Source organism: Tachyglossus aculeatus, chromosome X1, assembly GCF_015852505.1.
Source record: "Tachyglossus aculeatus isolate mTacAcu1 chromosome X1, mTacAcu1.pri, whole genome shotgun sequence".
Taxonomy (NCBI): domain Eukaryota; kingdom Metazoa; phylum Chordata; class Mammalia; order Monotremata; family Tachyglossidae; genus Tachyglossus; species Tachyglossus aculeatus.
In genome coordinates, this window is record NC_052101.1 from 125,421,589 (window position 1) to 125,446,772 (window position 25,184).

General features: G+C 47.3%; 1 protein-coding gene across 1 annotated transcript in view; it reads right to left on the reverse strand.

Moving 5' to 3' along the window:
• ADAMTS18 (ADAM metallopeptidase with thrombospondin type 1 motif 18) overlaps window positions 1-25,184 on the reverse strand; it is a 187,193-nt gene that overhangs the window by 98,231 nt on the left and 63,778 nt on the right. The window contains exons 7-11 of the mRNA XM_038771822.1: window positions 24,956-25,115; window positions 22,280-22,385; window positions 20,317-20,454; window positions 19,433-19,586; window positions 7,680-7,775 (exon numbers count right to left, since the gene is read on the reverse strand). Coding sequence (XP_038627750.1) covers window positions 7,680-7,775; window positions 19,433-19,586; window positions 20,317-20,454; window positions 22,280-22,385; window positions 24,956-25,115 — 654 coding nt within the window. The remainder of the gene's footprint in view (window positions 1-7,679; window positions 7,776-19,432; window positions 19,587-20,316; window positions 20,455-22,279; window positions 22,386-24,955; window positions 25,116-25,184) is intronic.

Consider the following 25,184-nt stretch of genomic DNA (forward strand, 5'->3'; position numbering starts at 1 on the left):
TCTAAGAAACACGCAGATTCTCGTTTATTCTTTGCAGTGAATATCCACTGTCCTCTGGATGGGGCAATTTGCTGCTCTCCAGCAATACTGACGGGGCTTTCACACTTTGGTTTTCCACAAGAAAGCCATGCCTTTCGTTCTTCTGTCGACTTCTGGGTCTTTGAGTTCCTTCAAATAAATCATTGCTCCGGAACCAGGTTGAGAGGCCCTGAGTTTACCCTTGCAGAGTTACAGAGCTCCTTCAATGGGCTTTCCAATCTCCTCTTTTCTCCAGAGATGCATTTGGCCTCGTTGTTGTTTATTGTGTAGCTGGTTGCTAGTGCCTGTTGTCTAAGTTGAGATATTGCTTCCTCTCTTCAGACTCTTGCCACATGTTGATTAATCCTTATGTTTTTAATTTCTCTTTCCCCAATATAATTGCCATATCAGACTTTGCAGGAAATCATGTGAACAGTTGTCTGGAGCCTTATCGGCGGGGAAGGCTCGGGTTTTGATTGTTTTGCCAACCGTATACCGTGTCGGTTCCTCTGCCCACCAGTCTGTGTGGCAGAGCTCGAAACAGCCCATGACAGGCATGAGTTTGTCCCTGTGGAATCAGGGGTGGGAGTGTGTTTTGGGGAGTGGGGGAGGTGAGGAGGGTTTCTAAGGAGCAGCTGCAACCAGGGTTACATAATCTACCCCCCTTCCAGATTCTTATCAGCCTGAAATAAGTGCCAGGGAGTGGTCTTAGCTGATTGAGTAACATCGCTTCCCCTCCAGGCTGTAAGCTCACTGTGGGCAGGAATTGTGTCTTCCAACTCTGTGGTATTGGACTCTCCCAAGTGCTTATTACAGTGCTCTGCATACGCAAAGTGCCCCATAAATACCACTGATAGATTGATATCATGGGAGACATTTAATTTCAAGGGGCCATCCCCCCAAAACAAAGATAATGGCATCTGTTAAGCAGTTACTATGTTCCCAGCGCTGTACTAAGTTCTGGAATAGATAAGAGCTAATCAGGTCAGATTCAGTCCCTGACGCACATCGGGCTCACAGTCTAGGAAGAGGGTGAATGGATATTTAATCCCCATTCTACAGATGAGAAAACTGAGACACAGAGAAATTAGTTTTTTATGGTATTTGTTAAGCACTTATTATGTGCCAGACACTGTACTAGGCTCTGGGGTAGATACAAGCAAATCAGGCTGGACATAGTCTCTGTCCCACAGTCTCAATCCCCATTTTACAGATGAAGGAATGAGGCTCAGAGAAATTAAGTGACTTGCCCAAATCCACAAAACTGACAAGTGGTGGAGCCGGGATTAGAACCTAGGTCCTTCTTAGTCCCAGATCTGTGATCCATCCACTAGGCCACACTGTTTCTCTGAGAGATTATGGAGGAAGAGGATGAGAATTTCTGGGAGAAGAGGGAAAGAGATGATGGGGGAGGGGCTGAGCCTAGGCCCTGATTAAATAGTACTTGATTAAATATTTGACATTCAGGGACATCTTTGAGCAGGTGTTCCCTTGGACAGATAAAGGAGTTCATTGCCCATACTTCTGTGCCCTGCTCTTCCCCACTTCTACCTCACCTGGCCAATCTCTGACTATAACCCAGCCCGCACACTTCTCTCCTCTACCACCAACCTGCTCACTGTGCCTTGATCTCATCTCGCTTGTTGTCAAACCCTTGCTCACATCCACCTTCTGACCTGGAATTCCCTCTCCCTTCATAATCGACAGACCATCACTCTCAGAATTTTCAAAGACCTCCTAAAATCATATCTTCTCCATGAAGCCCTCCCTGACTAACCTCTGTCTCCATCCTATTCACTCTCCCTCCTGCATTGTCTATGCACTTAGGTCTGTACCCACTAAGCGCTTTAATACTTATCCTTCCCTCAGTCCCAAAGCCCTTAACATCTCTATTTTTATACTCTGCTGCTTCTCTGATCTATGATTCATTTTAATGTCTTTCTCCCCCTCTAGATTTTAAGCTCCTTGCGGGCAAGGAACATGTCTTCCCACTCGAACTGTGCTCTCTCAAGTTCTTTAGTTCAATGCATTGCACATAGTAAGCACTCAATAAATACTATTGATTGATTGATTGACTTCTTTCATTATCTAGCCAGGGAGTCAAGTCATATTAGCACTGCAAAGGTACTGAGATCCCAGATCTCTTTATCACTCTATATTAGAGAAGCTGCATGGCCCAGTGGAAAGAGCACAGGTCTGCGAGTCGGAGAACCTGGGTTCTAATCCTAGCTCTGCCAATTGCTTGCTGTGTGACCCTGGACAGGTCACTTCATTTCTCTGGGCCTCTGTTCCCTCAACTGCATAATGGGGACTCCATGCCTGTTCCCCCTCCGTGAGGACTGTGAGCCCTGTGTGGGACAGGGCCAGTGTCCAACCTGATCAACTTGTATCTACCCTAGTGTTTAGAACAATGCTTGACACTTAGAAAGAACTTAACAAATACCATAATTACAATAATCACCCACGGCCAAGCAACCCACTGCTTCTAGACTATGAGCCCACTGTTGGGTAGGGATCGTCTCTATATGTTTCCAACTTGTACTTCCCAAGCGCTTAGTACAGTGCTCTGCACACAGTAAGCGCTCAATAAATACGATTGATTGATTGATTGATGTACAGTCTAGGCAGAATTTATCCATAGGAAAGAGGCAGAGATGTGTGTGTGTGTGCGTGTGTGTGTGTGCGTGTGTCTTGGAACCAGGGTCAGAAGGCAGAGAAGGAGCCAGGAACCCTGAGTGGAGGGAGAGCTGGGAATGTGGTGGTTGCCGGAGCTTTGGCTGTGTCGGTTTCCTCAGAGCGTGCGACTGATTTTGAATCCCACCAAAGCACCATAAAAATAGGCAACTGCTACTTTGTCCAAATTCAGTTTGGCAAAGTGAACAAGAGGTTGAAATTGTTCTATTATAATTAAAGAATTCACCCACCAGAAAAAGCTTCCTAGAACCTTAGAGTTCAAGCAAGACGATTACTGCCCCAGACCAATGGCCCATCCAGTCCAGGATATTCTACACTCACTCCCTTGGTGACCTCATTCGCTCCAACGGCTTCAACTATCATCTCTACGCTGATGACACCCAGATCTACATCTCTGCCCCTGCTCTCTCCCCCTCCCTCCAGGCTCGCATCTCCTCCTGCCTTCAGGACATCTCCATCTGGATGTCTGCCTGCCACCTAAAACTCAACATGTCCAAGACTGAACTCCTTGTCTTCCCTCCCAAACCCTGCCCTCTCCCTGACTTTCCCATCACTGTTGACGGCACTACCATCCTTCCCGTCTCACAAGCCCGCAACCTTGGTGTCATCCTCGACTCCGCTCTCTCATTCACCCCTCACATCCAAGCCATCACCAAAACCTGCCGGTCTCAGCTCCGCAACATTGCCAAGATCCGCCCTTTCCTCTCCATCCAAACCACTACCCTGCTCGTTCAAGCTTTCATCCTATCCCGTCTGGACTACTGTATCAGCCTCCTCTCCTATCTCCCATCCTCTTGTCTCTCCCCACTTCAATCCATACTTCACGCCGCTGCCCGGACTGTCTTTGTCCAGAAACGCTCTGGGCATGTTACTCCCCTCCTCAAAAATCTCCAGTGGCTACCAATCAACCTACGCATCAGGCAGAAACTCCTCTACCCTTGGCTTCAAAGTTCTCCATCACCTCGCCCCCTCCTACCTCACCTCCTTTCTCTCCTTCTACAGCCCAGCCCGCACCCTCCGCTCCTCTGCCACTAATCTCCTCACCGTGCCTCATTCTCACCTGTCCCGCCGTTGACCCCCGGCCTATGTCATCCCCCGGGCCTGGAATGCCCTCCCTCTGCCCATCCGCCAAGCTAGCTCTCTTCCTCCCTTCAAGGCCCTACTGAGAGCTCACCTCCTCCAGGAGGCCTTCCCAGAATGAGCCCCCTCCTTCCTCTCCCCCTCCTACCCTCTCCATCCCCTGCCTTACATCCTTCCCTTCCCCACAGCACCTGTATATATGTATATATGTTTGTACATATTTATTACTCTATTTGTTTTACTTGTACATATCTATTCTATTTATTTTATTTTGTTAATATGTTTGGTTTTGTTCTCTGTCTCCCCCTTCTAGACTGTGAGCCCACTGTCAGGTAGGGACCATCTCTATATGTTGCCAACTTGTACTTCCCAAGCGCTTAGTACAGTGCTCTGCACACAGTAAGCGCTCAATAAATACGACTGATTGATTGATTGATTGATAGTGGGAACGGGACACAAGAAGGAATAATAATAACAATAATAATGATAATAGTATTTGTTAAGCACTTACTTTGTGCCAGGAACTATACTAAGCACTGAGGTAGATACAAGATAATCAGGTTGGACACAGTCCCATCCCACATGGGGCTCATGGTCTAAGAGGGAGGGAGAGCAGGTATCGAATCCCCATTTTGCAGTTGAGAAAACTGAGGCACAGAGAAGTGAAGTATAGAGAAATATATCCACCCCAGCGCTTAGTAATAATAATAATAACGATGGCATTCGTTAAGCACTTGCTATGTGCCAAGCACTATTCTAAGCACTGGGGTAAGCAGGTTGCTCCACGTGGGGCTCACAGTCGCAATCCCCATTTCACAGATGAGGGAACTGAGGCCCAGAGAAGTTAAGTGACTTGCCCAAGGTCACACAGCAGATAAGTGGTGGAGCCAGGTTTAGAACCCATGATCTTTGACTCCCAAGCCCAGGAACTTTCCACTGAGCCACGCTGCTTCTCAGAGTAAGCACTTAAATACCACAATTATGACGCTGATGATGATGTTGCCTGACCTGATTATCTTATATCTACCCCAGTGATTAGTGCAGTGTTTGGCACATATTAAGTGTTTAAAAAACACCACAATTATTTATTTTCTTTAGTCACTCCCACTCCCATCCCTACTCACCCCAACTTTCCCACAGTTTGCTTAAACCTCTGCCCACAAGGCTCACCTGCACCCTCTTCCAAATGCTGAACCCATCCCACCCCCTCCTCCAGCCCATCCCTGGACTTCCTCCATGCCCCCTCATCCCCCAAGTTAACCCCAAGCCACCAAAATATCCCCTACCACTGCTGGATCAGCCCATCGCTCACCCTACCAGGTCTGCCTTGCAGCCCAGAGCCATTCCTAGGACGGGCCGGGCCCAGGAATAGGATGGGGAGACACCAAAGGAGGCCTCCTCCCCCTTCTCCCCTCCTTCCTGGCTCCATCCCCACTGCTCCACCCTTGGGGTTCAGGGTCCCAGGCAGGGCAGATCTGCAAGGGGACCCCACAGCAGGGGAAAAGATGGGGTGCTTGCAATGGGACTGTTTTTTTTAATAACAATAATGATAATAATGGCATTTATTAATCACTTATTATGTGCAAAGCACTGTTCTAAGCACTGGGGAGGTTACAAGGTGATCAGGTTGTCCCACGGCAGGGCTCAGTTTTAATCCCCATTTTACAGATGGGGTAACAGGCACAGAGAAGTTAAGATGACTTGCCCAAAGTCACACAGGTGACAATTGCGGAGATGGGATTTGAACCCATGACCTCTGACTCCAAAGCCCGTGCTCTTGCCACTAATCCATGCTGCTTTTAAGTCACGTGGGGTGGGCTCAGGGTTGCAGGATGCAGGGACTCATCCCAGAATTGACCCAAACCCCTCAATCAACCAATCAGTGGTATTTATTGAGGGCTGATTCTCTGCAGAGCACAGTATTAGGCGTTGGGAGAGGACGATGCAAGAGACTTGACAGATCCAATCCATGCCCTCAAGGATCTTACAACCTACAACCTCCAGCCTGCTCATACGTTCAACTCCCTGATTTCCTGGACAAACAGATTCCATACCCTGATGGCAACAGATGAACTTGTGTATATGCTTTTTCTCCTGGTGCTGGGGAATAGAAGCAACGTGGTCTAGTGGCTAAAGCACGGGCCTGGGAATCAGAAGGACATGGGTTCTAATTCCAGCTCTGCCACTTGTCTGCTGTGTGACCTTGGGCAAGTCGCTTCACTTCTCTGTGCCTCAGTTCCCTCATCTGTAAAATGGGGCTTGAGACTGTGAGCCTCATGTGAGTCAGGGACCGTGTCCAACCCAATTATCTTGTATCTACCCCAGCACTTAGAACAGTGCCTGGCATATAGTAAGTGCTTAACAAATACCACAATCATTATTAACCCAATTATTGAATATGGGGAATGAGCAACTTGGTGCTTGCCTAGTCCACACTTTCCCTTACTTAGTAGATTTCAATCATGTTCCCTCTCAGTTGGCCTGATCTTTCCAAACTGAAGAGTTCCAATCTTTTCTTCCTCTCTGTTCCTTTGCTTCCCTCTCCCTGTTCCAGCTCTTTCCTGTCCTCCCTAAGATTCAGCGACCAGAACTGCAGGCAGCATTACAGGATGGGGCGGTGAAATGATACTTCAATTTTTTCCTGCCCCCTTCCCGGCGATGCCTAGCACCCAGTAGGCCTCTGTGGCTATGGCCACCCATAGGTCCGAACAAGCTATCGGTGACAGCTCTGAGATTTCCCTCCAGAGCCACGACTGATCGCTCCGAGTCCAGGATCTGGCGGTTGTAGTTTGTGTCGCTCTTCCCCAGCAGCATCACCTGGCTCTTGTTCACACTGAAGCTCCCCGGCCCCATTCGGCCCCTAGCTCGGCTCCGTGAGCGACACCTGCAGTCTGTCCCCATCGGTCCTGCGGTTCTCTGTGCCTGAAGAGCTGAGTGTCCCTGTCCGCAGGGAGATTGCGCTGCGCACTCCCCCTGCCTTGTCGTTTATGAAGGTGCGAGCCAAATGGGTCCCATGGGGGAACCCCACTCTTCACACTTCTACACTCTGAAATCTGGCCAGTGGATAGAGCACAGGTTTGGGAGTTAGAGGACCTGGATTCTAATCCCGGCTCTGCCCCTTGCCTTCTGTGTGACCTTGGCCAAGTCACTTCACTGTGCCTCAGTTTCCTCATCTGTAAAATGGAGATCCAATAACTGTTATTCCACCTACTTAGACTGTGAGCCCCCTGTGGGATATGGACTGTGCCCAACCTGATTAACTTGTATCTATCCCAGCGCTTTTCTAGAATGGTGACTGACTCATAGTAAGCACTTAACAAATATCATAGTTATTATTATTATCATCCCCTCCCCCTGCTCCTTTTCCAGTCTTTAGGCCCATTTCCTGTACAGGACAGAACAGTCCCTCAAATCCTGGCTAATAGGGGTAGTAATAATAATAACAGTAATTATTATTACTATTATTATGGTATTTGTTAAGCGCTAACTATGTGCCCAGGCACTTTACTAAGCACTGGGGTAGATACAAGCAAATCGGGTTGGACACGGTCCCTATCCCTTGTGGGGCTCACAGTCTCGATCCCCATTTTACACATGAGGTAACTGAGGCACAGAGAAGTGAAGTGACCTTCCCAAGGTCGCACAGCAGACAAGTAGTGGATCCAGGATTAGAATCCATGACCTTCTGACTCCCAGGCCAGGGCTCTATTCACTACGCCACGCTGCTTCCACTTGGAGTTATGTTGCCAGCAGAAATGCCCCGGATAATATGAAGAAAAATGAAACTTCAGGAACAGACTCTTCAAGGTTGTTTTCCATTTCTAATTTGAATGAGCACCTCAGCCTTTGATCAGGGTGACATTTAGGGTAATATCAAAGCGGTTTACCATACTCAATCCACAAGCAGTCCCTTCTGCAGCTGGCATGAACTTGGTCTCACATCTGTGGCTCACTCGGTGACACCAAAGCGATTTGCAAATGTCCTGAAATGAAAAAAAAAAAAAACCCGATTATGTATCATGCTTAATAAAAACAACATTTCAGTTGGGACTCTTCTGTATCCCTCTCCTCTATGTCTCCCCGCAAAGCACAATTTATGCACATTGACCTAAAAAGGAGCATCTAAGCAATGTGGCCTAATGGAAAGAGCACAGGACTGGGAACAAGGAGATCTGGGTTCTAATCCCAGCTCCACCACTGGTCTGCTGTGTGACTTAGGGTGACTCACTTCAATTCTCTGTGCCTCAGTTTCTTCAATGACAAAAGGGGGACTCAATACCTGCTCTCCCTCCCCCTTAGACTGTGAGCCCCATATGGGACAGTGACAGGTGGTCTGATCTGACTGTATCTACCCCAGAGTTTAGCCCAGTGCTTGGAACATCAGAAGCACTTAACACATACCACATACCACTAACAGTAGTGGTAACGGCAATATTATGATGTGGGACTCAAAGGCCCCATCATCCTCTACTCAATCACAGAAGTGGCTTGTCCCACCCATAATTCTCACTACCTTGGCCAACCCCACACTTTCCCGTTGTTCCTCACATCCTGCTGCTGAAAATTATGTGCTCTGCACACAGAAAGCACTCAATAAATACCACTGATTGATTGACTGAGAGAGTCTCCATCTCTGACAGCTGAAAGCGCAGAATTTCCTCATGGGTCCAGAAAAACAGGACCAACCAAGAAAAAGGAAATTGCATGCATTGTGAAGACAATTGAAAATGCTGGCTTTCACTCTAGAACTGTTGCCCTCTCTTTCAGGCTCTGAAAAAATGAGTTCTCAACCCTCTTCTCCAAAGCCATGCCAGAGAGACACACTTGGAAATTTAATGAGTATTAGCATTTAGTGTTTAAATGGGAAGAATAAAGGAAGTAGTTTGGCCTAGTGGAAAGAGCACGGATCTTTCTTTGGGTTTTAATCCTGGCTCTGCCACTTGCCTGCTGTGAGACCTTGGGCAGGTTACTTCAATCAATCAATCAATCAATCGCATTTATTGAGCGCTTACTGTGTGCAGAGCACTGTACTAAGCGCTTGGGAAGTACAAGTTGACAACATATAGAGACAGTCCCTACCCAACAGTGGGCTCACAGTCTAGAAGGGGGAGACAGAGAACAAAACCAAACATACTAACAAAATAAAATAAATAGAATAGATATGTACAAGTAAGATAAATAAATAAATAGAGTAATAAATATGTACAAACATATATACATATATACAGGTGCTGTGGGGAAGGGAAGGAGGTAAGATGGGGGGGATGGAGAGGGGGACGAGGGGGAGAGGAAGGAAGGGGCTCAGTCTGGGAAGGCCTCCTGGAGGAGGTGAGCTCTCAGTAGGGCCTTGAAGGGAGGAAGAGAGCTAGCTTGGCGGATGGGCAGAGGGAGGGCATTCCAGGCCCGGGGGATGACGTGGGCCGGGGGTCGACGGCGGGAAAGGCGAGAACTTCACTTCTCTGGGCCTCAGTTTCCTCATCTGTAAAATGGGGATTCAATACCTATTTTCCCTCCTACTTAGATTGGGAGCCCCACGTGGGACTGGGACTGTAATCGACCAGATTAACTTGTATCTATCCCAGATCTTAGACCAGTGCTTGTCACATAGTAAGCACTTAACAAATGCTATAATAATAAAAAAGAGCACCCAGTTGGTGCATTGCACTGTGCTCAGTGCTTGGGAAGTACAAAACAGGAAGTGAATCTGTAAATGCACCCACATGGGTAGAAATACTTCCTTAAGAATGCTCTAGTAGGAAATCATTTCAGCAGTGTCTACCTCCTGCCTCCCACCAACCTCACTGTCAGTTGACAAACAGGAGTAAAGTCACACCTCAGACTCATTACCGGTGTGTATTCTGAGGCAGTGAGATGCCGGCGGTGGCGGCAGGAGCGGCCGCCCTAGAGACAAAACTAAAGGAAAGTGAGACGAAATGCCTCTTACTGCAGACAGCGGCCGAGGTAAAAATGCAGCAGGCGATACTTTTAGAGCAGAAATTGGCACCCCGGGTGGCTAAGGAGTTAGAAGCACAGAGGAAACTTCCCGTAACTGAGCAGGAGATCAAGCGGGTCCTATACTCGGAGCTGGGTGGGAAGAATCCCTCTGGGGAGGAGAAGCGGGGTCCCGATCCTCTACCACAACTGGAACCAGCTTCTTCCCCTTGGGATTGGGAGGTGCCCCCGCAGAACCCTGAGGGGCAGCCCAAGCCCCTCTATCCTATTATCAAGGAAAAGCGGAATCCTGAGGGAAAGGTCACCACCCAAACTACTCACTTCACAGCCACTGAACTCAGGCAGCTCTCTAAGGAGTTTTCCCGGGACTCCGGGGAGCCGGTGATAGGCTGCCTGGCCAGGGTATGGAAGGGAGCAGCAGCCCAGGTGGACCTCAGCCCAGATGAAAGCAGCTGCCTCGATTTGGGCCCAGGGGTGGATGTGACCCACACTCACACTCAAGGTCGTACCCTCTGGACCCTCGCGGTACACTGGGCTCGGACAGTCCCCCGGAGTGAACAGGGAAGGGCCGGCACCCTCCGCTGGACCGACCCAGCTACATTAAACCAGCATCTCCTGGTGCTTGGAATTGAACAACTCCTGGATGAGAGGGAGAAAACTCAGGAACCAAGCCCCTGGTCCCTCACCGCCCAAGAGGGCCTACTTCGTGCAATAGTAATGGGTGCACCCCCAGGGCCGGAGCGCGGGCTGGCCCACCGTTTGAGGGATAGGGCCACTGGGGTACAAACCTGGAGCACTTTGGCCAAGTCAACAGTGACTGGCCCCTATTCCAGTCCCCTAAGATGCCGATTACCCGGCGTGTAGCAGCCATGATTAGGAAAGGCCTGGGGTTCAGGAGGGCAAAGCCGGTTCCAACGAATAGTAAAAGGGATACCCACCGACCCCCACTGCGGGTCGGCTCAGGAAGGTTGGGCCCAGGGGAACGGGTGATCATATGGAGGGAGTTAAAGGAGCGGGGATTTCCTATGGACGAGCTGGATGGGCTGCCCACACATATCCTGAAGCTGCTCACTCAGGAAGGTAGACCAACGGCCCCAACCACCACGGAGCGGGGAAATTAGAAGGGGGATCCGGCGGGCCCGGCCGTTGGACGGCGGCCGTGGCCCTCTCTCAACCCGGGTGCCCCCCCCCCGTCATATGACCGTCCCAGTAAATGATCGTCGGAAAGTCTTACCGGTAGACACCAGGGCCCGGGTATCTATGATGCGGAAGGATGCTTGGCAAGGAGGCCAACCACCAATTACAGGAAATAATTCCATAATTGGGGTTACTGGGAAACGGGGGACCCTTCCCGTCACCCGAGCACCCAGCTACTCAAGAAATTTGCAAGCTAAAGCATGGGGGTAGAAAACTTAACCACTTTGCCTTCAGGGCGAGAGCTATCAGATGGGAGATCAAAATGGAATTCCTCTGAGGGAAGGCACCTCCCTCTAGCAAAGGGATGCCTCCCTCCTAGTGAATGGCTGCCTTTCTCAGCCTAAGGCACTTCCCCATAGAAACTACAATGGCGGTCATTAGGAATGAATTGGGAGTGAACTTGCCATCGTTCTCCCAGCCTAGGAACAACTGGAGGGGTGGTGATTTAATCATATCTGAAATGCCATTGCCTTAAATTTCTCTAACTTAGTAAACGGTAAAAGCAGATCAAATACAAAGGTCATCTTGATATATTTGAAATGATAAATGAATCTGACTGGGCAAACCTGTGCAGCTAATCCCAATGAGGGCTGCCCACTAACTTTGGTAGAGGCTTGGAGATCCTCCAAGACCTAGACCCTTCTCTTTTGCAGACATCACGCCTGGGAGAGGGGGAATGACGACACATCACCCTGTGAAACTGCTTGGCCTGCTCGTCACTTAACGTGTTAAATATTAGAACACGCAAAGTCCAGATTTAATTGCTGCATATTACATATTATATGTATTAGAACTGGGGTTTGTTCATCTTTGCATGTTTAATTGGTTCAGATGGTCTTTAATATAAAATCTCCATTTTTCAGGGTTGACAATGCAGGTTCTGCATGCTGTCTCTGCTATAGCCTAGCTAATGGGCAAAAAGCAGCTGTATGTTATTCGGTATCATACATATGTACAGATCTGGATGTCTACTTGTCTTTGCGATTGTTTTCTTTCAAGGGACTGAAAAGGTTTAGTCATCATATCCCAAGGATTTGGAAAGCAACAGAAGAATAATTGGAAAATTTGTTAAAATTGTTAGTAGTTTTTAAGAATGAGCTAAGAATAATTGTTTAATGTTATTAGGAAAAGCTATTATTTCAAACTTTATCAATCATATCTGGCTATATGATGCTCCTGGGTACTTCTCTGCCTCACAATTCTATGGTCAGGATTGCCTGACTTCCAGACAGGCCCAGCAAAGGAATCATCACTGAACTGCCTCCCAGAGAGCCTGTCTTCAGTCTTAGCCATGGTGTGACATCATCAGGGAAGGGAAGCTATTTCTACCAGGCGACCTGTTCCTGTTTCAACATGACCGGTGCTTCTCTCCCCCTCACTCCAGTGACTCTGAACAATTGGAAACGATGATCTCTGGCAGTGTACCATGCAGCTAATGAAGAGTCCCCACCACCAGAGGAGTTTTGTACTGATTCTATGGACTCTTTAGACTTGAGGAGGGAAACTCACTATTCCAGGGGTTGCTGCTACTTTTGCTCCTGGCGGTGGGCTTAATGGGAGGATGGTGGTTACTAAGTTGCTGTTGCTTGGCCCTTTTCACACAGGTGTGACAAACACACAATCGCCCCCAGCTCTTGTCTCTGTGCGCTATCTTAAGAACGTTGTGCTAGTAAGGGAAGGGGTTGTTATCTGTCCCAGTGTTACACTGCTCTATCTGTGGATAGCGGCCACTTCAACCATCCCTGGCCCCTTTCCTCAGTGCAGTGCCTCAAAACCATGGTGGGCCACTGACTGCCTTCCATACCTCCATACCTCCTACTCGCATGCCTGGAGGGTGGGGCGCCGCCTTCTGTTGCCCCTGACCATGGGATAGGAAACGTCCTCTGCCCCAACCCATGGATCTGCTTTTCTGGTTCCCGTGGCAAGCCAGGGATGTTATCAGCCCATGCGGTCAGGGGAGGGACAGCGCCGGAAGGCACGGCTTCCAGTGCAACCCCACCACTATGCGACCTGGAGGGGATGCAGGAAGAGGTGGGGTCAGGTGGGCACGGATGGCGAGGGCCAAGGGGTGGTATGTCCCGAGGTGACCCTAGGGTACCGGCCATCTCAAGGTCAAAAGCTATCTCGTGACCACCTGAGCCAGCAGGCGGAACTCGGAAGTGAGGGTGGGATACCGCCCCCACGACCAAATCTGCTAGATTGACAGCCCAAGCTGGGAATACAGAAGGTGTCCCTCGCCCCCGTGCCAATCAAATTAGGTATGGAGGAGGCGGGGAGGGCAGAGATTGGATAGACTGAGGCCGGAAGCTGGAATGGCCTAGGGGCACAGGCAATAAATACCTGTCGCCTCTGACCTTCCGGGTCGGAACACCAGGACACGCAGCAGCAGGAGCTGCCGCTGCAGCCGCAGCAGCAGCAGCCCACGTGTCTCTCCCTGCCCAGAAGGCCAGATGCCCGCTCTACAACCAGAACCAACACACTGAGGCAAGGGCCGCGGGATGGGTGAGTGTCTCGTGGGTGGGACCCAGGTATCCCGCTGCTGATGGGAATTATGAGTGGATTCCTCCCATGTAGGGAGAGCACATTGTGAGAGCTAGCCGCCCACCACGTGCGCGGGTAATGTAATGAATTCTTCCCATGTGGGAAAGTAAGTGGATTCTTCCAGAGTGGGAAGTGCACATGGGTGAGAGTTAACCAACTCATCCACGTGCGGTTAACGGATGATTGTGTTCCTCCCGTGTAGGGAAGCTCTAATATTGTTAATTGATTATATTCCTCCCGAAAGGGAAGCTCAATCCATTGCGCCTAAACAATTACATAAATTCAATTCACCTCGCGGAATAAATTTTATATAAAACTTAGGCTTTCCGTCCCCGGCCTCTCTCTCTCTCTCGCCTCGCCAATCACTGAACGAACCCGTCCCCGGATGACGGGTGACAGATGAAAGCCCTTATCAAACCCCAAAAGGTTGATTACCTAATTTTGCTTAATTCACCAGATGACACAAATACAAAAGCAGGGTTGTGTTCCCTCGTTAAGGAAAACTCATGCTAAGGAACGCACCGTAAGCTCATTGTGGGCAGGGAACGCGTCTGTTTATGTGTCTCCCAAGCATTCAGTACAGTGCTCTGCACACCTTAAGCGCTCAATAAATATGAGTGACTGACTGACATCTCCACTGGAGCCACATGTCCAACTGCTTCTTCCAACATGACACGATGCCCTGTCCAGACAGAATGTTCCCCGATTTCCCAACAACACGGCTCAGTGGTTTGGGTTAGGAAGCTTACTCAGGATGGGCGTGAATTTGAAAAGAGAAGAGGGTTCAGATAGTCTAAAAATTCAGCATCCTATAGTAGTAATAATGGTATTTATTGAGCATCCGCTATACTCTTCAAGGACTTGATATCACCGTTACATTAACGACAACCTCATTCACACCTACTCAGCCTTCCTGTCCCGCCATCAACCCCCGGCCCACGTCCTCCCCCAGGCCTGGAATGCCCTCCCTCTGCCCATCCGCCAAGCTAGCTCTCTTCCTCCCTTCAAGGCCCTATGGAGCGCTCAGCTCTCAGCTCCAGGAGGCCTTCCCAGACTGAGCCCCTTCCTTCCTCTCCCCCTCGTCCCCCTCTCCATCCCCCGCATCTTACCTCCTTCCCTTCCCCACAGCACCTGTATATATGTATATATTTGTACATATTTATTACTCTATTTATTTATTTATTTTACTTGTACCTATCTATACTATTTATTTTATTTTGTATGTTTGGTTTTGTTCTCTGTCTCCCCCTTCAAGACTGTGAGCCCACTGTTGGGTAGGGACTGTCTCTATATGTTGCCAGCTTGTATTTCCCAAGCGCTTAGTACAGTGCTCTGCACACAGTAAGCACTCAATAAATACGATTGATTGATTGATTGATTGATATTCACCCCATACTCAGCCCCACACTTACATACATATCCACAATTTATTTACTTTTATTAATGTCTGTCTCTCTCTCTCTCTAGACTGTAAACTTCATGTGGGTAGGGAGCATGTCTACCAACTCAATTGAAGTGTCTCTTCCATGCAATTGGTACAGTGCTCTGCACTCAATAAATACGAATGATTGATCAATCTACTAAATGCACTGCAGGCTATTAAGATCTTGGGAAGCATAAGTGCAGCATGGCTCAGTGGAAAGAGTCTGGGCTTTGGAGTCAGAGGTCATGGATTCTAATCCCGGATCCGCTGCTTGTCAGCTGTGTGACTTTGGGCAAGTCACTTAACTTCTCTGTGCCTCAGTTACCTCATCTGTAAAATGGGGATTAAGACTGTGAGCCCCACGTGGGACAACCTGATCACTTCGTATCCACCCCAGAGCTTAGAACAGAGCTTTGCAAATAGTAAGTGCTTAACAAATGCCATCATCATCATAATAATAATTATGTTACATGGTTAGCACTTACTATATGCCAAGCACTGTTCTAAGTACTGGGATAGATACAAGTTAAGCAGATTGGACACAGTCCCTGTTCCACATGGGGCTCATGCTCTTAATCCCCATTTTACAGATGAGGTAACTGATGCCCAGAGAAGTTAAGTGACTTGTCCAAGATCAAGCAGCAGACACATGGAAGAGCTGTGATTAGAACCCAGGTCCTTCTGACTCCCAGGCCTACGCTCTATTCACTAAGCCACACTGCTTCTTGTCTATGTTCCCTACTCATAAGGAGTGGGCATTATATCGGGGAGAAAGACACAGAAATCTCAAAGGCCACTTGCAATATGGCCACGTAAAGAGCTTAGGTAAGAAGAATGGCCTAATGGAAAGAGGGTGGGCCTGGGAGTCAGAGGACCTGGGTTCTAATCCCAGCTATGCCACTTGTCTGCTTTGCAATCTTGGGCAAGTCACTTAACTTCTCTGTGCTTCAGTTTCCTCACCTGAAAAATGGGGATTAAGACTATGAACCCCACTTGAGACATGGACTGTGTCCAACCTGATTAGCTTGCATCTTCCCCAATGCTTAGTACAGGGCCTGGCACATAGTAAGCGCTTAGCAAATACCATAAAAAAATGTGTTTGCGTGAGAACAGGCAGTAAAAAGCCAGTTTGGGGGAACGGAAGTAAAATGGCTTCTGGGCCAGCCAAGCTGCAGAGGACTAATTTCTACAGCCAACTTCAGGACATGCAGCTGAGGGTTGGACTAGAAAGACAATTAATTGGGAATGAAATCCACCAGGCTACAAGACCTCGCTGCGGGTAGGGTGTGGACCAGAAGCAGTCAAACACAATTAGAGCCAATGACAGGGTCTTACCACCAGCAAAGCCCATTTCAAAATTAACAGAAATCAGAGTTGATATGACTCCATGCCTTTGGCCTTCTCGAATCATGCCAAGACACTCCACAGACTGAGCCTGCCAGGTTCTCAGAGTCTAAGTCCAGAACGCAGAAAGAGTGCTTGCTTAAAAGCTCCCAGGTTCCTGTGTCTGAACCATTCCTCACTGCCCATCTTTCTGGGTCCAAGGAGAAGTATGGGGTTAGAAGAATGATCCCTAACTCCCTTTCACCTCTTTGCTTGGCTCCTTCCCTCCAACCTCTCGCCCCTCCTTTCTGTACTCCATGCTGCTGCTCCTCAGCCCATATCTCTCCTCTCCTCAACGCCCCCAACCCCACCGCCACCGCCCCCCCCCCGGCCCAGTGGCTCCTGAATGTCTTGGCATCTAACAAAATCTCCTCACAAATTGGCTTCAAGGCCCTCCACCATTAGGCTCCATTCTACCTATCTGCTATCTTCACCAGCTATTCTCCAACCCTCTGACTTCAATCCCTCGACTGTGAGCTGGTTGTGGGCAGGGAATGTGTCTGTTGTTGTACTCTCCCAAGCAAATGCTTACTACAGTGCTGTGCATGCAGTAAGTGCTCAAGTACTTCCCAGACTGAGGCCCCCTTTTCCTCTGCTCCTCCTCCCCTCCCCATGGCCCCTACTCCCTCCCTCTGCTCTATCCCCCTCACAGGATTTGTGTATATATGTACATATTTATTATTCTATTTATTTTATCAGTGATGTGTATATATCTATAATTCTATTTATTTAGATTGATGCTATTGATGCCTGTCTACTTGTTTTGTTGTCTGTCTCTTCCCTTCTAGACTGTGAGCCCGTTGTTGGATAGGGATTTTCTCTATCTGTTGCCGAATTGTACTTTCCAAGCGCTTAATACAGTGCTCTGCACAAAGTAAGTGCTCAATAAATACAATTGAATGAATGAATGAATAAAAACGATTGAATGAATGAATGAATTTCCCCTAGCTGCAATATAAATAGATTTATAGATATATACACATCATTAATCAAATAAATAGAATTATAAATATGTGCGTATATACACACAAGTGCTGTGGGGCGGAGAAGGAAGTAGAGCAGAGGGAGCATGTGGGGGCGATAGGGAGGGGAGGGGGAGCAGAGGAAATTGGGCTTTGTCTGGGAAGGTCTCCTGGAGGAGGTGACCTTTCAGTAGGGCTTTGAAGGGGGGAAGTGTGCTAGTTTGGCAGATTTGAGGAGGGAGGGCATTCCAGGCCAGAGGTAGTACATGGGCCAGGGGTCGACAGTGGGACAGGCGAGAACGAGGCACAGTGAGAAGGTTAGCACCAGGGGAGTGGAGTGTGCGGGCAGAGAATGAGTCACTGCTTTATTCTGTACTTTCCAAGCACCCAGTACAGTGCACTGCACCAAATATGTGCTCAATAAACACTATTTCTACTACTAATACTAAGCAGCATGGCTCAGTGAAAAGAGCACGGGCTTGGGAGTCAGAGGTTCTAATCCCGACTCCGCAACTTGTCAGCTGTGTGACTTTGGGCAAGTCACTTAACTTCTCTGTGCCTCAGGTCCCTCATCTGTAAAATGGGGATTAAGACTGTGAGCCCCATGTGGGACAAACTTGATTACCTTGAATCCCCCCTAGCACTTAGAACAGTGCTTGGCACATAGTAAGCGCTTAACGAATACCAACATTGTTATTATTATTATTATTATTATTACTGTCTTTCTCACCCTGGCTACAGGCTGAGAGACACATCATCTTCCCCCACCTCACTGAGCAGTTCATATATATGCAGTTCATTCTTCCCTTATGTGGTAGATAGAATTGACTCAACAAAGACAATTTGATTCTCCACCGATGGAAAGGCGGGTAAGTGTAGTGTGTGTGGGTCTGCTTTGGGGGAGGGTGCTGTATAGCTCTAGTTTATCGATTTATATCAATAGTATTCATCAAGCACCTAATTAAAGGAACATTTGGAGACAAGATTAGAGATAGAATTAAGCCAGAAAAAAATTGTCTCCTAGCTTTCTTAACTGCTGAAATTTGAAATAGCCGATGAGGTAATGGCCCCATCGAGTTTCAAATGCTCCAATAATTCTCTCAACTCCAGAGAAACCTAGAATTCTCATCTAAGTAGATGTAATTCGAGGCATATTTTTTAAATGCTATTTGTTAAGCACTCTACTAAGTGCTGGGGTAGATAATAAGTGCAGGAGAAGCAGCGTGGCTGAGTGGAAACAGCATGGGTTTGGGAGTCAGAGGTTGTGGGTTCAAATCTTGGCTCTGCCACTTGTCAGCTGTGTGACTTTGGGCAAGTCACTTAACTTCTCTGGGCCTCAGTTACCTCATCCATAAAAGGGGGATTAAGAATGTGAGCCCCACGTGGGACAACATTATTATTATTGTAACCTCCCCAGTGCTTAGAACAGTGCTTTGCACATAGAAAGCCCTTAACAAATACCATTATTATTATTATTATTGTAACCTCCCCAGTGCTTAGAACAGTGCTTTGCACATGGTAAGTGCTTAACAAATACAATTATTATTATTATTATTATTATTATTATTATTATTATTATTATTATTATTGTAAGCTCCCCAGCACTTAGAACAGTGCTTTGCATGTAGTAAGCACTTAACAAATACCATCATTATTATTATTATTACTGTGTGCACATCATTGTACTAAGCTCTGGGGAGAGGACAACAGAGCTAGCAGATCTGATCCATCCCCAACGAGCTTACAGTCTACTGTGTGCAGAACACTGTACTGAACACTTCTGAAAGTACAATGGAGTGTACAATAGGCACAGTCCCTGTCCTCAAGGAGCTAACAATCTAGCAAGGGAGATAGACACTAAAGTAATTTAGAGTCAGGAGGAAGAAGGAACAGGGACTTTGAATGTAAGTTAATGCCCGCCATGTCCCAACTTTCAAGATAAATAAGGATCAGCATCCTTTATTATCTTTAAAGCTTTTTTTCTGAGGTGATGATACACGCCATTTTCTATAGGGGTACCATGGAGCGATACAACCATAAGAAAGCGCAGTTGAATAACTTCCCCAAATTTGAGTCTTAGAGAAAGCCCTAACCCTGACCCATCACTGTATACAAATGTTTAGATTCTACTATGTGTGTGATGTATTTCAAGGTCGCAAAGTACATTAAAGTCAAAACATACCTTTGCAAAACTGAGGCTGCATAATTTTGCCTTTGCTCCAAATTGCCATTTGCACTGTGTGTCTGCATCATAGATCTGTCCTGGAAGTTTATCAGGGTATTTATACTGTCCTGTTTGTTTAGGTTCATCCACCAGACAAGCAGCTTGAGCCGTACTGTAGGGATAATGGATGGGCATTTAACATTGCAATGTCATTCAATACATTTCAATACGGTCTCTTCATTAAGAAGCCCTTCTGAGGACATTCATGTGACAATACAGAGAGAGCAATGGAACTATTTTGAAAACCCAGACACTGGAGCTGACCCGGAGCCTTCTGTTGGGCCTAGGCAAGATCTCAGGACTTCCGCCCACTGAAGTACCAATTTGAAGAGGGAATCATGGACAGATCCGACAAGGGGAGATGTCATCTTGATTTAGGTTACCGATGGCCATTCCCACTCTCTAGAAATGCCGTCATATGTTTGGCAAGCTGGGTGAATGCGTCACTTGGACGCTGCCCTGAGAGTGTGCCCTAGAAGCAGAGTGGGTTGTGTGGCCCCATCACTGTACTGTGTCCAAGCTGGGCATGGGCAAATGAAGCTCACTTCTGGAAAAGGTGGGAGTGTGCATGTGCGTGTGTGTGTATGTGTGTGTGTGTGCACGTGCCCGCAAAACCAGAGCGGTCACCTGTGGAAGGGGCACGGGATGTTGTTCAATATCAGTATGAGTGTGAGAGTGCATACACATACCCAAGAATAGATTGTGTCACCACCTCTTCGGGGAGAATCTACTAAAAAAGGACTGTGCCACAGTGTGTAATGGCCACACCCCACTCTATCCCCTCTCCCACACCAATCCCAACCTGGTCAGTGGACCGACGGATGTCTTTTCCTCTTACCTACCTAAGGAACTTGTTGAGGTACTGTCTGCTGCATGCCGACCAAGAGAACACACCATTATTCCCCATCAGGGTGGGAGACATAATATTCCCCTCAGCCTTTCGACATGGGTTTCCCTCTCCATCATGAATCATGCCAAAGCTTTAAAAGAAACAGTGCCACAGTTACTGGAGTGAGTCAGAAATGGGATAACATTGTACATAGCAGAGCTGGCTCTCTTGGGCCATCTGCCTGCCTCAGCGACAGACTCTAAACCAGCTTGCTGGAACAGGAGTGGACTTTATGACTGATCCTTGCCTCCAACCCTAACCCTAGTCCCTCTTGGCTCCCCTCCACGAGCCCAGGGAGATATAAGAATGGCTGTGGGACAGGTGGGAATCAATCAATTAATGGTATTTATTGAGCGCTTACTGCATACAGAGCACTGTACTAAGAGCTTGAGAAAGGACAATACAACAGAGTTGGTAGACCTATTCCCTGCCCACAAGGAGCTTCCAGTCTAGAGGAGAAAGACAACATGTTTGGGCAGGGATTTCTGCAGAATACTCCTCAGCTGCCCCTTCCAAATTCCCATCCACTTCCTTTTCCTCTTTCACAGCTCCGAAAGGGGGTGCTGTGTGGTGATGGTTCCGTCAATCTGTGGGGTTTGGGGAGAGTGTCAGAATGTAAACTCCTTGAAGTCAGGGACCATCTCTCTTACTTTTATGTACATCAGTTTGGAAGAAAATGAATATATGTGTTTCTCTAATATTGTGGCTTCCCCCCCACACCATGGGAAAATTTGGAAATATTCTTCAAGTTCTAAAGCTCGGATTGTGAATTTATTTATACCCTCTTTAGCACTAATGTATGTATGTCTGCTTTGTTTATTTAGGCAATAAATATTTTATGTTTGTCTTCTCCAGTAGTTTGTAAGCAAGGGTGGGGAATGGGTCACTTCGTTATGTGGTACTTCCAAGTGCCCAGTACAGTACACTGCACCAAGTCAGTGCCCAAGCAGTGCTATTAATAATAATAATGATGGTATTTGTTAAGTACTTACTATGTGCCAAGCACTCTTCTAAGAGCTGGAGTAGATACAAGGTAATCAGGTTGTCCCATTTGGGGCTCAAAGTCTTAATCCCCATTTTACAGATGAGGTGACTGAGGCACAGAGAAGTTAAGTGGCTTGCCTAAGGTCACCCAGCAGGTAAGTGGCAGAGCTGGGATTAGAACCCACGACCTCTGATTCCCAAGCCCATGCTCTTTCCTCTAAGTCACGCTGCTTCTGATGAATTGATAGTAGAAATGCACTTTTGGACAAGGATGCCAGTTTAGGACCAAGGCCCTGCAATTTTGGATCACTCTTGTGATTGACAAGAACTGGAGACTCAAGATAAATCTTCTGCACAGGGATCACTGAGGGATGATGGATGCTTAAAAGTGTGTGCCTCAGTTCATCACAAAGAACATTGTGGGCAGGGAATGTGTCTGTTTATTGTTATATTGTACTCTCCCAAGTGGTTAGTACAGTGTTTGGCACACAGTAAGTGCTCATTAAATATGACTGACTGATTGACTAACTAAAATACCCTCACTTCTCCCTCAAAGTGGAGTTGTGAGCCTTCTGAAAAACCCACTGATGATGTCCGGCGAGATCCTTGAATGAATGAGACCATTCGAAACATCACGAGTGTGAGAGAGATCAGGTTTTTGATTTTCTGTGGGCAGATTGTCTTTATAACCACCAATATGTAAGCACAAACTGTAGCATAGGGATTAATATTTTAGACCAGTAATGCCACTTTTCTAAACTGCCTGATTGATATTTGTGGTCTTTCTTCTGATGGAAAAGTGAGTTAAAAGCACGGAATTCTAGATTAAGCCCCAGTGGGGCCTGGGGCAGAGGAAGTGTGTGTGTTGGAAGGGGCAGTGGGAGAGAGGAATGGGAAGAGGCACCACAAAAAAACAGATTAGATCAACTTACTTGTGTCCTGACTCGTGAGCTATAGTGAAAGCCACGCCAAGTCCCGTGTCTTCATTGATGGTGCAACTGCGATACTTACTGCACATGCCACTGATAGGAGCAAAACCTATCAGAAGAAAAAAAACACAGAGTCTTACAAACGTTCCACAGAATGAAACGCTCCTATCTCCCTGTCCCAAATACTCAGTCCAAATGCAGTTTAGTTTGGGCTAGCAGTTTAGCTAGCTTTTGTGATTGAGGAAATAAGGCAAAGACTTAACGACACTGAAAATAAAGAGAATGGAATCTGTCTCCAATTGTAGTACTGTTCTTTTTGCTGCTTCCACTATTTGTAAGTAATTACTGTTTGGTAGTCTCCCCTGATAGACTGTAAGTGCTTCTTGAGAGCAGGGACTAGGTCTTCTACTTATACTGTACTCTCCTGAGCCCTTAGTACAGTGCCCTGCACACAGCAGACATTCAAAAATACTAATGATGATGATGATGATAAATAAACGATATTTCCATTGAGGAGCTCAAAGGGCTCAAAGATCATCACCTTTCACAACTGGAGAAGCAGCGGGGCTTAGTGGAAAGACCACAGGCCTGGGAGTCAGGGGCCCTGGGTTCTAAACCTGGCTCCTCCACTTGTCTGCTGTGTGACCTTGGGCAAGTCACTTCACTCCTCTGGGCCTCAATTTCCTCATCTGTAAAATGAGGATTCAATTCCTGTTCTCCCTCCTACTTAGACTGGGAACCACATGTGGGACAGGGACTAAGTCTGCTCTGCCACTTATCTGCTGTGTGACCTTGGGCAAGTCACTTCAATTCCTGTTCTCCCTCCTACTTAGACTGGGAACCACATGTGGGACAGGGACTAAGTCTGCTCTGCCACTTATCTGCTGTGTGACCTTGGGCAAGTCACTTCACTTCTCTGTGCCTCAGTTACCTCATCTGTAAAATGGGGATCGAAATTGTGAGCCCTATGTGGGACAGGAACTCTATCCAACCCAATTTGTTTGTACCCTCCCCAGCCCTTGGTACAGTGCCTTGCACATAGTAAGTGCTAATAAATACCATAATTATTATTATGATTATTACTAATACAGTGCTTGGCACATAATAAGGGCTTAATGAATATTATAAGTAGTAGTAGTACTTTGACACCTGTCTACATGCTTTGTATTGTTGTCTGTCTCTCCCTTCTAGACTGTGAGCCCATTGTTGGGTAGGGACCGTCTCTATATGTTGTTGACCTGTACTTCCCAAATGCATAGTACAGTATTCTGCACATAGTAAGAGCTCAATAAATATGATTGAATAAATGAATGACTAGTAGTAGTATCATTATAATCATTACCATTCTCTTTTTTCCAGAGGTTTAAAGCCATCTAACTTCCTTGTTGCACTTGGAAGCTGATGCAGAGTTCAGATGGAAATTTGGGTTGAGTTCTTTCCACCAGATCCAGTTGCCTCCTGGACTCATGGATCCTCAGGGTTCAGGCAGGCAAGGATACTGAAAGGCAATTGTGACTTCTTCCTCATCCTACTAACTCTTGATTGAGGCAGTTTGAAAGGGACACCAGCTAAGTGATCTGGGAATTTCCAACCTGGCTTCAATCCAGGGACCAGTCAGAAACGTCAGATGTGCACTCAGAAGGGATCTCCCAATAGAATTCCCATTGAAGAACAGGCCACGTTATCTCATCCATCCATCCATTCATTCATTTGTTCAATTGTTCACTCATTCATTCTCTTCTTTAACAGTATCGAGTGCCAACTGTGTGCAGAACGCTTTTATTGAGTGTACAGCAGTGGACTGGACACCTACTGGGGACAGACCACTGTACCGAGTGCCTGCACCTCCCCCTCCCCACCTCAGTATTTGGTGCCTACTCTGTGCAATGCACTGTACTGGGCACTTGGGTTAGAATAAGAACAGAAGCGGTGTGGCCTAATGGATACAGCACGGGCCTAGGAGTCAGAAGGGCCTGGGGTCTAATTCCAGTTCCACCACTTGTCTGCTGTGTGACCTCAGTCAAGTCGGTTCACTTCTCTGTGCTTCAGTTCCCTCATCTGTAAAATGGGGATTAAGGTGGGAGCCTCAGGTGGAACATGGACTGTGTCCAACCTGATTAGCTTATATTCTACCCCAGCACTTAGTACAGCGCCTGGAACATATTAAGCACAGCATGACGTAGTGGACAGAACACGGGCCGGGGAGTCAGAAGGTTGTGGGCTCTAATCCCGCTCTGCCACCTGCCTGCTGTGTGACCTTGGGCAAGTCTCTTCACTTCTCTGGGCCTCAATTTCCTCATCTGTAAAATGGGGATTGAAACTGTGAGCCCCATTTGGGCCAGGGACTATATCCAACCCTATTTGCTTGTGTTCACTCCAGGGCTTGGTAGGGTGCCTGACACACAGTAAACACTTAACAAATACCAGAGTTATTACTATCATTATTAACAAATACAATTTAAAAAAAAGTACGAGTCACAGCCCATGCCCTCAAGAAACTGACAGTCCATAAATACAATCCCCAGGTATCAAAATGCCTTCCTGGAAAGCCTACTCTTTGGAAGCTTTCTCAGGGGAAATTTCCCAGTACTCATAGCCAGTGTCTTTCTAGTCGGTTGGTTCACTAGCCAGAGGATGTGTTGTGGTGAAGAAGGAAAAGTTGAAGTTTTCATACTGTACCTAGAGTGTCACATGGTTCATTCTTCCAGGAGCAGATATCCAGGCCCGTAAGCAAAATGGCATGGTCATGTCTCTTGCCGTTCTTTCCAATCAGAGCTGACTGCCATTGGCAAAAGCTATTTAACGACTGATCAGCGTGGTGGTTGATCGTCAATCCACCCTAGAGCAAACCCAGAGGCACAGCAAGGGGTGTTAACAATAGGAATCGCTTTGCCTACGTGAACTCTCA